At 33.1% G+C, this 12,685-nt stretch overlaps 2 protein-coding genes across 2 annotated transcripts; one reads left to right on the forward strand and one right to left on the reverse strand.

The window, feature by feature from the left end:
- Window positions 1–366: 366 nt before the first annotated feature.
- Window positions 367–4,756, forward strand: LOC105327301 (E3 ubiquitin-protein ligase TRIM71-like). The gene is made up of 3 exons (XM_066068711.1): window positions 367–587; window positions 863–875; window positions 1,755–4,756. Exon 3 carries the CDS (start codon window positions 1,778–1,780, stop codon window positions 3,440–3,442), a length of 1,665 nt encoding a protein of 554 aa, XP_065924783.1. The 5' UTR covers window positions 367–587; window positions 863–875; window positions 1,755–1,777; the 3' UTR covers window positions 3,443–4,756.
- A 4,008-nt stretch (window positions 4,757–8,764) lies between these two features.
- Window positions 8,765–9,253, reverse strand: LOC136271000 (uncharacterized). Its single transcript, XM_066070059.1, has one exon. It carries the CDS (start codon window positions 9,251–9,253, stop codon window positions 8,765–8,767), a length of 489 nt encoding a protein of 162 aa, XP_065926131.1.
- Window positions 9,254–12,685: the final 3,432 nt, after the last annotated feature.

The following is a 12,685-nucleotide window of genomic DNA, read 5'->3' on the forward strand; positions in this document are numbered from 1 at the left end:
TAAGCAATATCAATTTTAGTATAAATATTTATTCCAATTTAGTAGTATAAGCTGATAGACACTCTCATGGTCTATGCTTTCATTGAAGATTTGAATCTTCAAATCTTAAACAAATGTCTACAGAACTATAAAGAGCTACACTTATTTTTATCACTCTTTACGTTGAGGAAAAAGGTAGTGACCTTGACCTGACCTTTATCCGAAAACAAAAAGGTCAAATTTAATTAAACTGATAGAATCATTAAGTAATATGATCCGTTTGACTGTGTCAAAATTTCATGCATTTCTTATTATAAGAAGTATGTTTGATAATAAAAAGACTCCTTCCTTAACTGATTAGTTCATATTTTTCTAATAATAATAATATAAACCCTGTACCTTATAGTGATAAAAATGTCAGATCTATTTAAACCTCCCAACAATGGGTGACCCCAATTCTGAACCAACACATACACAAGCACAAGTTACTACCTGGCATTAAATTCATTCACGTGATCTTGCACAGGTAGCAACCGACCAGGAAAAATAAACACCTGACGCCCGCCATGTTTGATCAAGAAGACCGTTTACCAATGGGGTAACGTTAGGTAAGTTTTATAATCCACTAGCTTTCTTATTGTGTTTTCTTAATAGTCGAAAATTGTTTGGACAAATATTTTCTTATCTTTAAATTTATCCTTTTTTGTAATCAGTCATTAAAAATAAAAAATCTTATACTTGTACATGTATGATCGACTCTATACACAAATGTAAATTTTATCCATGAAATAGAATATATCTGAATCTTACATATAAGTACATGTTAATCAAAGCAAGATAATACATGCATACATCATAAATACATACTGAATTTGCTTTCCAGGTTAAGTTCCCCTATAGTCAGGTCTAGGCAACCTCCGTTTTTGGAGGATAGATTTTATCCTCCAGAATTGGAGGATAGATGCTTGCGCCCCCTGGTGGATCTTTTCGGATGAAGGGCAATTAACCCTGTTTTTACAAAGGGACATAAACTATAATAAGTAGACAATTAAAAAACCACCTTATTTAGCTGTCAATAATTATATATTTCATAAATATTAAAGTTTGAATTATTGCAGGGCTGATTTTAAAGAAAAATATTTTATGTGAAGACTCTTACATTTTTTTTTTAAATTCAGTTTAATTCCTATTTATAAATGGTATCATTTTGATTAATAAAATTTGACAGTGTCTTTTTGTGTGAACGGATTAATTTTACATTAATATACTAAATAACCTGTGTATTAATAAGAATAAGAGTTACAAAGCTCCTAAGGTATGCAAACATTTACTGTGTACATGTACAATATAGTAGATCAAGATATCCATTATGTGTCTCTAAACGTGAATTAATTCAATTATGTTTGAATCAGGAATAAACATCACCATTTTGTGATTTTTATCAAATGAAAAAGTTGTAAATAGTCTATGTCATTTGTAAAACTGAGCACAGGAAGTACATACTTTCAAAGCATATTTTGAAAATACTATACATAGAATTTCAAATCGCCGCATACAATCATTAGTTTATTTCCTTTACTTCAATTTCCATGTGGTCTGGTGCTTGCATTTTCCCATTAAAGATATGCACGAAGCCAATGAAATATACCCATGCTATCCTCCAAAAATGGAGGATAATTTCACCCACAATTCAAAGCAACTTTCCATATATGGTAAAAATTGGCAGCCATCTTGAAATTGAGCTATCCTCCAAAAACGGAGGTTGCCTAGACCTGATAGTTACAAGGGATCCCTAACCATGGACCCCAGGAGGAGTGCCCAGGATGTTGTACGCTGCACCCTGTGTCAGGACTCTGTGGCCCCCATGTACTGTGAAGTTTGTCATATACATCTGTGTAAAGACTGTGTAGAGACACATTTATCCGATTCCTCTAAAGTTCATAAAGTGGTGTCACTAAAACAATATTTAACCACTTTGAACAATCCTAAATGTAGAAAACACCATGAAAAACAATGTGAACTACATTGTGAACAATGTGACATTCCTATTTGTGCAAAGTGTATTTCCTCTGTAAAACATTCAGGACATAAAAAAATTGACATTTTCCAAAGTTTTGAAATAAAAACAGGAATTTTAGAAAAAGATTTGCAAGAATTAGAAAAATTCATTTATCCTAAATACAAAGAGATTGCATCCAACATCACAGTGCAGAGAGCTGATCTGAGTAAAAACTCCCGGAAATTGACAACAGCAATTGACAAACAAGGAGAAATCTGGCACAGAGAAATAGACACCATTATCACAAACCTGAAATCTAACGTGGAGGAAATGGAATCCAAACACCTGCCCATCCTAAATAAACAGGAAAATGAAATCACACACACAATTTCTGAAATAACACAGACCATTGCTGAACTTAAGAAGCTACTGAACTCCAAAGATGTCTGCCTTGTCTCTGAGTACAAATCCAGGAACACTAGAAGATTGCCTCCTAAACTCAAAGTGTCCTTACCAAACTTTAGGCCTCAGGAACTCCACACAAATCAGCTGATTGAACAGTTTGGTTCTCTGTCAGCATTATCTTTTACAACAGAGGAACAAGACTACAGCATGCTGCCCCAGGGAGCCGAGTCCTCTCCCCCAGACCGGTCACTGATGGATGTACCCCGGGTCATCACAGCTATAAACACAGGGTATAAATATCTACACGGTGTGACGTGTCTGAATGATACAGAAGTATGGACGTTTGGTAATTATGACAACGTGATGAAACTCTACAACCTCCGGGGGGAAATAGTGAAGTCCATCCGAACCAAGTCAGGGAACTTGCCACAGGACATAGCAGTGACAAGGAGTGGGGATCTAGTTTATACTGATGAAGATGATAGAACTGTGAACATAGTGAAGAATACACAGATACAGACAGTGATCAGACTACAGGGGTGGATACCTCGTCGTGTCTGTAGTACATGTACCTCCTCTGGTGACCTCCTGGTTGTCATGGACAGTGATGATAGAAAACAAACAAAAGTTGTGCGTTACTCTGGCTCCACAGAGAAACAAAGTATTCAGTACGACGACAAAGGACAACCTCTCTATTTATCTGGTGGATACATCAGTGAGAACAGGAACCTAGATATCTGTGTGTCAGACAATGGAGCCCATGCAGTAGTGGTGGTCAATCAGGCCGGGAAACTCCGGTTTACCTACACTGGTCCTCCCTCTACTACCGAGGGATTATTTGATCCAGTCGGCATCACAACAGACAGCCAGGGTCGGATCCTGACAGCAGACCTTAACAACCACCGTATCCACATCCTGGATCAGGACGGACAGTTCCTCCGCTACATTGACAACTGTCATTTACAGTTTCCATGGGGTTTATGTGTGGACACCAGAGACAACCTCTTTGTGGCTGAGTGGGACACAGGTAAAGTGAAGAAAATCCAATATTACATGTAAATCAATGAACTGTATAAATCAGATGTAAACAAAGCGTATAAGTATATATTACATACTGTGTGTAGATACATGTATAATATAAACAAACTGTACACATTACATGTCATCACATGGTGTGTATCAGATGTAAACACGCTGTGTGTGGATAATTTAATGTATCACACATAAACTGACCGTGTCTACAAGATGTAAACAGATTGTCTAACTGTATCTATGTTAGGTTTTTATGAGTTAATCATTCCATTTCTTCAATCTTTATTTGTTTATATATCATATGTTTGTATGTAAACAAATTGTTCTTTAATATTGCATATTACAAGTCAACAAAACAGACCTTGTTTATATATTGTATGTAAACAAACTGTGTTTATGTATCACAATATAAATCAAGTGATTCTATGTACATGTATATATTACATATAAACAAACTCCTTTTTCTATTAGATGTATATATTAAGTGACTGTTTTGACTGTGTCTATAATCTGTGTTTGTTACATTAGAATGAATGGACTGTATTTGTTACATGTGGTTATCATCAAACTTTTTGTGACATGTATTAATTACACATAATGGGTTAACAGACAGGTAGCACTCAATTCTTTACCAGCAATGGAGCGAGGCCACAAAGGGACTGAGGCCCATTACTTATATAGAGGAGTGATACCAGTATATTAAGGTGCCTCACTACACCTTCAAATATTTTCTCAAATCAGCAGAAAATTACTTGACTATAATAGAAAGCAAGATGGATAAGATGTATATATGTCAAATAGGCGAAAAAAATGTGCAATTTTGGATAAAAAATGATATTTTCAAAAATTTCATTTAGTAAACGTAAACAAAAGCCCAGGCGGATTCGAACTCATGATCTGCGGTTCACTAGCCTGATACTTTAACCACTGAGCTATGACAATATACATCTTAGTCGATTGATACAAAGAGTTTAACAAAACATTTACATCGCCATCTTGTGACGTAGTGTCTTAAAAAGTATAAGTCTTGGTGTAGTGAAGTACCTTAACACAATCAGAATTCATATCCAATGAGACAACTGTTTTGACTTACCTTTAAACCTTTAGAATTAGAGTAGATGTTTGATTTACTGCTAATCTTGTATATTCTGTTCTAACTTAATAGAATCCTTGTGTGGAATATTCCTTCCTTTGGTGTTTTTATCTAGGAGTTTTTGCAGAACTGATTTAAAGATTCTGAAAATGTATTTAGACAATGAGTAGATTGACATATATCAACATGATACTGCTTATGAATGCTTTATGATAATTTGTTTTTTAATAAAACTTTAAGCAAAGAAATCAATGTATTGTTCATCAGCAACTAGCCTTTTAAATTTGAAAACAACCACACGATGGCGTCAGAACAGTGGCGCCTGCAGGGTCAGCAATTGTCCAATTGCCATGCTAACTTATATATATAGTTTTATTTAAAAGAGAAGGGGAATTATATTATATAAAATAAAAGTACAAAGTTTGTACATATAAGTACTGGTACCAATTTGTCTTCGTTGAAGTGGCAATAATAACGCCTAATTGTGGTCAGTGGAGCAGTGAGGTATGAGGCTCTCGATGACAATGACAATGACAATTTCTTTATTCTCTGAACTGCATAAATTACAGTGTTGAGAAAAATCACAAAAAAATTTTGAACAATAATACATATAGTATATACATTGCATGCATTGGAGTGACAATACAAAAGTGAAAAAAAAAATGAAAAAGGGAAAAAAGTATGATAAACAATTAACCTAGAGAGCTAACTCTCTCAATTATAACTTTAATGAATTTACACAGATTAATCAACAATTTTTTATTACTAGTATTAAAGAGTTGTTGAAATTTGTAAACATTTGGTTGTGTGTAGAAGTATGAAGGTATGTATAAAAATCTCTTATCTTTAATTGTTACATCTGTACAATGAAATAAATAATGAAATTCATCTCCTATCTCAATACAGTTACATATGGTACATATACGGTTTTCACGAGGTATATCATACCATCTACCTTGTTCTATAGGCAATTTAGCATTACTTGTTCTAAACATACAAAAAGATTTCTGATATTTGTATGGCAGATCTAATAAGTATTTTTCCAAAGATAATGTAGTTTTAAAAATTCTATAGTTAATACCTTTTGATGAATTATACATTTCACTATTCCATGACTGCTTGAATTGGTCTAGAAGTATATGAAAAACTGTTTTCTTAAGCCACTGGATATTTACATTTTGTTGATACAAAATAATAGATAGACCACAATCATTCAATATTTTAACAATAAATTTAAACCAGGGTCTGTTCATTTTACCCATTGCATATTGTAGTTTTGACGCAACTTTATTATTTTGTGAAAAGACAAGTTTACTCCAAAATGCTATCATGCGGACTTTAACATTAATTATTAGTGGGTATCGTCCAAGTTCCCCATAAACCATATAATTTGGTGTTGAAGACTTTAGATTTAAGATATGTTTACAAAATTTCAGATGTAACTTTTCAACAAGTGCTATATTACCAAATCCCCAAACTTCACATCCATATAGAAAAATAGGTTTCACAATTTTGTCAAACATATCTAATTTACAATCGATTGACATATTGTGTTTTCTACATTTGGCTATTACACTATACATAGCTCTAGTAGCTTTTTCACAAAGGTCTTTCACATTGAGATTAAATGATCCATTTTTACAAAAATGTACTCCAAGGTATTTAAAATTATCTACAATTTCTAAACTAATGTCTCCATACTTAAATGAATAATCTACACGTGATCTACCTTTATTAAAAATGACAATTTTTGTTTTATCACTATTAACTTTGAGATGCCAGTTTTTACAATATCTTTGAAAAACATCAAGTTGATGTTGAAGATCATCAGGAGATTCAGATAATAGTATTGTATCATCTGCATATAATAATACAAAAAGTCTAAGATATAAATTACATTTGTTTTCTAATTGGTATGATAGTGATGTCAAACCCTCTACATCATATGTTGATAAAAATTCTTCTAAATCGTTAAGATAGAGTGCAAATAAAAAAGGTGACAAATTTTCACCTTGTCTAACACCCACTGTACATGGAAACATATCAGAGGTTAAACCCTTGGCAGTTACACAAGATTTAATTCCCTTATACATATTTGTAATAACATTAAAACACTTGCCATCAATATTGTTCAACAAAATTTTGTTCCATAGACCAACTCGCCAAACAGAATCAAAAGCCTTTTCAAAATCTATAAAAGCACAAAATAATTTTATTTTAAATGTCTTTGATAATTCTATCAGAGAATATAATGAAAAAATGTGATCAATAGTCGAGTAATCTTTACGAAACCCAGCTTGATTTTCTAAAATAAGTTCTACTCTATTTGCATACTCAGTCAATCTTTCATTGATGATAGAAGTAAATAATTTCCCAAGACAGCTTATAAGTGTGATTGGTCTATAGTTTGATGGATCAGTATTGTTACCTTTATTTTTATAAATTGGGATAATATTTCCATGTATCCACTGTGAAGGTATAATTCCAGTTTCAAAAATCTTGTTAAATAACTTCACATAAAGATTTAACATAATGTCACATGTATTTTTAATATATTCATTAAAAATCCTGTCAATTCCACATGACTTATTATTTTTCAGTGATTTAATACATTTTATAATTTCATTACTTGTAATTGGCTGATTAATAAAATTATTAAATTCCCCATCAGATAACAATTTCAATTCATCTTCAGATAATACATGTTCACAAGGTCCATCATTTTCAGTATTACAGCATTTGTTATAAAAATCAAAAAGATCCTTCAAGTCAGCATTACATGTTGACTTATTACCACAATTGGTATTGAGAATTTTCCAATATTCCTTCGGGTCTGTTGTTCGCAAATACTTTAATCTATCTTTCATAATTGCTCTATGGTGACCGACTGCATGTTTTAGTTTCTTCTTGTATAATCTTTCTTTTTCATACAAATTATTTCTAAATATTTCCCCACCATATTTTTTATATAATCTTTTTGCTTTTCTAAAATTTTGTCTTGCAGATTTGCATTCTCTTGTAAACCATGGTTTCTTAAAAGCCTTGGGTTTTTTAACGCATGAATATGGTTTTTGTGTACCAAAAACTTCTTTTGCACTTTGTACAAGTATATTACCAGTTTCTTCTACAATACTATTAATATAATCTAAAGATACATGTTCAGTTGTGCAACATATAAGACTATCCTCCAGACTATTGATAAGAGATATTTTACTATCTACAACATTGTGGTAAGTAACTTTGTCATCAATAACCCATCTTTTTGAAACATCTATATTCATACATTTGTTTGACAATTCATAATCGTTTGTTGAAGTGCATAAACCTGTGTTTATACTTTTTATGGAAGACATTATAACTTGAATTGGATTGTGCACATCTGACAATAGCTGTGAAAAAGGAAGTACCCTCATTTCTGATACATGCTTGATAAAACTTACACTTGCAATACAATAGTCTACTACACTGGAAGATTTACAGGTGTATGCACCATTTTTATCATGTTTGGATCGACCATTCAGAATAAAAATATTACAGTTTTTACATATGTTGATAAGCTTCTTTCCATATTGATTAATGGTTTTATCATTTGATTCTCTGTCTACAAAAAATCCATATTTTTGTAGTTCCATAAAATCATTAGAACTACATGCATTTCGTAAAATGTTGTCATCTAATACCGGATTTTCAAAATCTACGAGATCGAAATAGTCTTTCTCACACGCTACTCTACTGTTAAAATCACCAATTAGACATATACATTCAGTAACAGTTGAAAATGTTACAATTTCTCTTTCAAGTTCGTCAAAAATTTCTAGAGATGAATAACGAGAGTTTACAGGTGGTATATAAATAGTTCCTATAATCAAGTCTTCATATAAATGAACTACATCTTTTTTAACTCTAATCCATAAAACATGGTCACATTCATTGGTAATTAAAGAGACAAACTTACTTAAAGTGTTACGTACATAAACAACAATTCCACCCGATTTATGAGATGATAGGTTTGACCTGTGTTTACTGATGACGGTGTAATTTTCCACGTCTATAACATCAGCGCAATCGGTTTTGGTTTCCGTTAAACACACAATGTCATGTTCGTTGATAAATTCTAGAAAATCTGGAGTTCGTAATTTAGAACATAAGCCGCAAACATTTAAACTTACGATTTTAATATCGGACACATGGAGAGAGTTACGTTGGTTGTTTACATTTATCACATGAACTTCCGGTGCAGGCCCTCCTAGGTAATCCTAGCGTTGTGCTGTCGCATTTCTGGATTTCTGCTCTCTGGCGCGAGGCTGCGCGGCGTTCGGATCGTGTCTTCTTGTTTCAGGTGCCTTTGGTTCCGTAAATTGTACATGAACTTGTCTCCCATCGACGAATAATTTATCCGCCACCATTGATGCCCTTTTCCCTTGCTGTTTGGCCGTTTTAAAGTGCGGATATAGTTGCTTTCTTCTTTCGTTGATCTCTCGCGGAAACTGCTCATTCACTCCGTAAGGTTTGTTTCTTAAAGTCGATGGTGCCGCTCGTCGTACTTTTTCTCGATCCTTGAAGAGGACAAACTTGGCAACTATAGGTCTATGCTTCCCTGGAATCCTTTTCCCCATACGGTGGACCCTGTGGAATGGTAAATCATCACTTATATTCATCTCCTTTTGAATGAAGGTTTTCAGAACTTCCTCCGTTACTTCCTCTGTTTGCTCCTGAATTCCGTCGAAAATGAGATTATCCCTCATCGATCTTGTTTGGAGGTCTATGTGGCGCTCTTTTAGTTCCTTTAGCTCCCCGTCGATATCTCTCTCTCTCAGCAAGTGCAGTTATGAGTGTGGGCTGACAGCAATATCTGAGATGATTTGATGACTGTAACAAGTAAAATACACGTGAAATATGCAAATATGAAAAAATTGTTTGTTTTAAAATACTTAAGCTTTCCAAAAAAAGGCTGGATTCTACCCAGATTTCAAGTAAAGGCACTGAAATGACTGATCATGAAATGTCAATTTAAGATGCAAAATTATTAATTCTCGATTGAGTACATTAGCAAGACTATATATTCTAATTAATTTGAATATGGAATGATGTTGATTAAACAAATAATTTATTATTCCATTTCTCTTAACCCCTGCAGTTGATATAATTGTGAGATAATTTGCTCTATTTGAATCATGCAAATATTTGAGAAAGGGCATTCCTATTGCTTTAAACCAAATACGCTGCTGCACAATAAGGCTGCATTAAAGCAAGCTTTTTGAATTATACCTTGTGCATACAAAATCTTGTCTCCTCAAATGACGGAAATCAGGTCAACAATCCACCGTCAGCATCAGAGAGGAAGAAATAGTCTAAAGACTGGGGGCACCATTATCTTCATGGTAAGGGAACCTTAAAGTGAAACAAAACATCAGGAAGACCAAAAGTCAATTTTTGTAAATTGACATTAATAAAAAAAAATAATTTATGCTCAACTTTTGCAAAATTGAGATCATTCATTAATAACTACAATTAATTCACTACATGTAATCCGGGATTGTGAAACATATATTAAAATCCATGCACCTAACTTGTGTCAAGATAATTAGAACTAAGCCAGTACTATATGTATGTAAAATTAAAAAATTACATCATTATTAAAAAATCTACTAAATGTTCATCTAGTCAAAGGGAGGCAACTTCATCATTTAAACAACACCCTATGCTATGTGAACAATTCTTACATACTGTAGAGCAGACTGAGAGAAAGCTTCCAACAGACTACTTGAATTTTGCAAAACAGCTGAAATGTCTTTAGATCGGAGTCATCAGGAGCAGAGGCCGCACTGGATCGCTGACCTGCATGGAAAGAACGGGACTCAAGAGTGCTGTGTGTACCTTCACATTCGACCATTACAACCCCTTCAAGGAAGTAGAAACAAATGCATATCATCTTTGCATACTAAGAAAAAATTACCACCAGCATCATCCAGACGACTGGTCTCTGTATTACGAACCCGACTTGAAATGTACACCCCCCCCCCCTCCACTCGCAAGGTTGTCGGAACAGGGAGGCGGTCCCTCACCCTTAAACCCCTTAATTAATTATACCGTGACTAGGCTACGTTCAGGAGAATAATATGTTTTACGGTGCGACCGTTAGGGCGAGCGCAGCAGGTGATCAAAAATGAATTATGATAAATCAATAAAAATAAAAGTATTGACGTAAAGTAAATGAATTTGAATGCAAAATAGAATAAATATACATATTTTTCACTAAATTTTCATTATTCATAATTCATAAGATTTTTAATTTATTTATATACCAATCTGATTTTAATCAGATCTTTGTAACGCTCCGAAATTCTGATAGTTGCTGAACAAAGTGTAGCGACATCAGAATTTGTCGGAGCGGATCAAAGATCTGATTTTAATCAGATTGTATATTTATACTGGTCGCACGCCAGTATAGAATTTATCTCAGATAAAATGTTGTTGAATAATAAAGCTTTTAACATAATGTACATTGCAGTTTATTTCCTCTTTTCTTGCAGCAGACATTTTTCTTAAACTTACAAATAAAAATTGACTTATCACAGAATCCCCCCTCCCCCATTTAAAAAAAATCAAATTTACGTATAAAAAAAATTTGTTGATCACATAAGGAAAATGGATCCCCTGGGAGCATTACCGTAAAGAGTAGTGAAAATAAAGACACTTTTGAGCAGTTAAAAAGCTAAAGGCATACCACGCACTCCCCATTCCTCACCCGATTAGAATTTTCCTGATTTTGAGAATTTTATTTTTCTTTTTGCTTGTAAAGATTTTTTGAATGATGTTGCCACGCCCCATTTAAAATACGTTCCTGGAAATTACCGTAAATATAGTGAATAAAATAATGTGAGCATTCATCCAAATGAGAGCAAGTTACAGCTGTTTCCTATCTCTGAAGAAATGTCCCGATTCGTTAGCTCTGCAAGATTTTGAGAAGATTTTGGTATTTATATTTCAGCAGATTTACAATAACTACTTAGAGTAGTATCCCCTTATTGTGACGTCAAAGTTCACGTCGGTCAAGTGTCGTCTGCCTCTTTTAAACACACTAGAAAAAACTACGCGAAAAATATTGTTTTGTTTACTTAAAAAGCATGATGTTCTGGAAATTACACAATTTATCTCATCTGTTTCTCAAAAGTTTTACTTTGATTCTCGCGAGATGATATCCAGTCTAGTGAGATCGGCCGACATTGAGGAATTGCATTGTGGGTCGAAATTTACTGACTCCGAAAAATTCGAATGTGTCACAGGGGCAGATGAACAGAAGCTGTGATCTCGCGAGATTTACATGTAACGCGGAAAACGTTTCCGATTACGTTATATTTTTCCGGATTAGTTATACTTATAAATATATATAAATTTACCAGTTAAAAATCCCAATTTATTCATAAATATAACTGAAAAAAATAAAATGATTTATTGTATAAGAAAAGAAATTGTTACGATTTAATAATCGCTCGAAAACTAATGTAAACAATTTAAATTCAAAGTAGTACATAAACAATAAGTTTAAAAAAAAATATATTATCGTTCATTCACTGAGAACATAATATATATTTTAATCATTCAAACATACCCAATCCACAATTCAATTTCTTATATAACTTTAGTCATACAGAGGAATAAATCTTGTAGAATAAATGTTGTAGTTCATGATATTGGGGTCAGGGCTTGCATGTTTATCATCAGCTGAAGGTCAGCATGGTTTTGTCTGTTAAACAAATATATTCTGCGTGCATCATATTAGTCTACAAATTTATATTTTAGCACTTAATTATTAATACATAATTTTTTTAAAATGATTCATTTAAGCCTACGTGTCGGTGAAATAATAATACATGTATAGAGATACCGCGTGTTTCACATTTGTGTTTCATAGCCAAGAGTTTATACGAATTTCTCTTTATAAATGCGATGTCAGTTTACAACAAATACATAAAAATATTTTTTAACCTTGTTAAATCCTCTTATGAAATTTATATTTACTCCAAGTCAAACTATTAACGCACAATATAAAATAATTTGCTCATGAAAGTGATTCCCTTCAACATAATTCTGCGTTGCATACATGTAATAATCTATTTTTAAAGTATTCCGTACATTGTGTGATACTTTCATAGGTACAGAATGTTTTACAATCT

Source organism: Magallana gigas, chromosome 8, assembly GCF_963853765.1.
Source record: "Magallana gigas chromosome 8, xbMagGiga1.1, whole genome shotgun sequence".
Lineage (NCBI taxonomy): Eukaryota > Metazoa > Mollusca > Bivalvia > Ostreida > Ostreidae > Magallana > Magallana gigas.

Bases quoted from the DNA above. Each gene is read 5' to 3' on its own strand.
- LOC105327301 (XM_066068711.1), top strand. From the start codon at position 1,778: ATGGACCCCAGGAGGAGTGCCCAGGATGTTGTACGCTGCACCCTGTGT.
- LOC136271000 (XM_066070059.1), bottom strand. From the start codon at position 9,253: ATGAGGGATAATCTCATTTTCGACGGAATTCAGGAGCAAACAGAGGAA.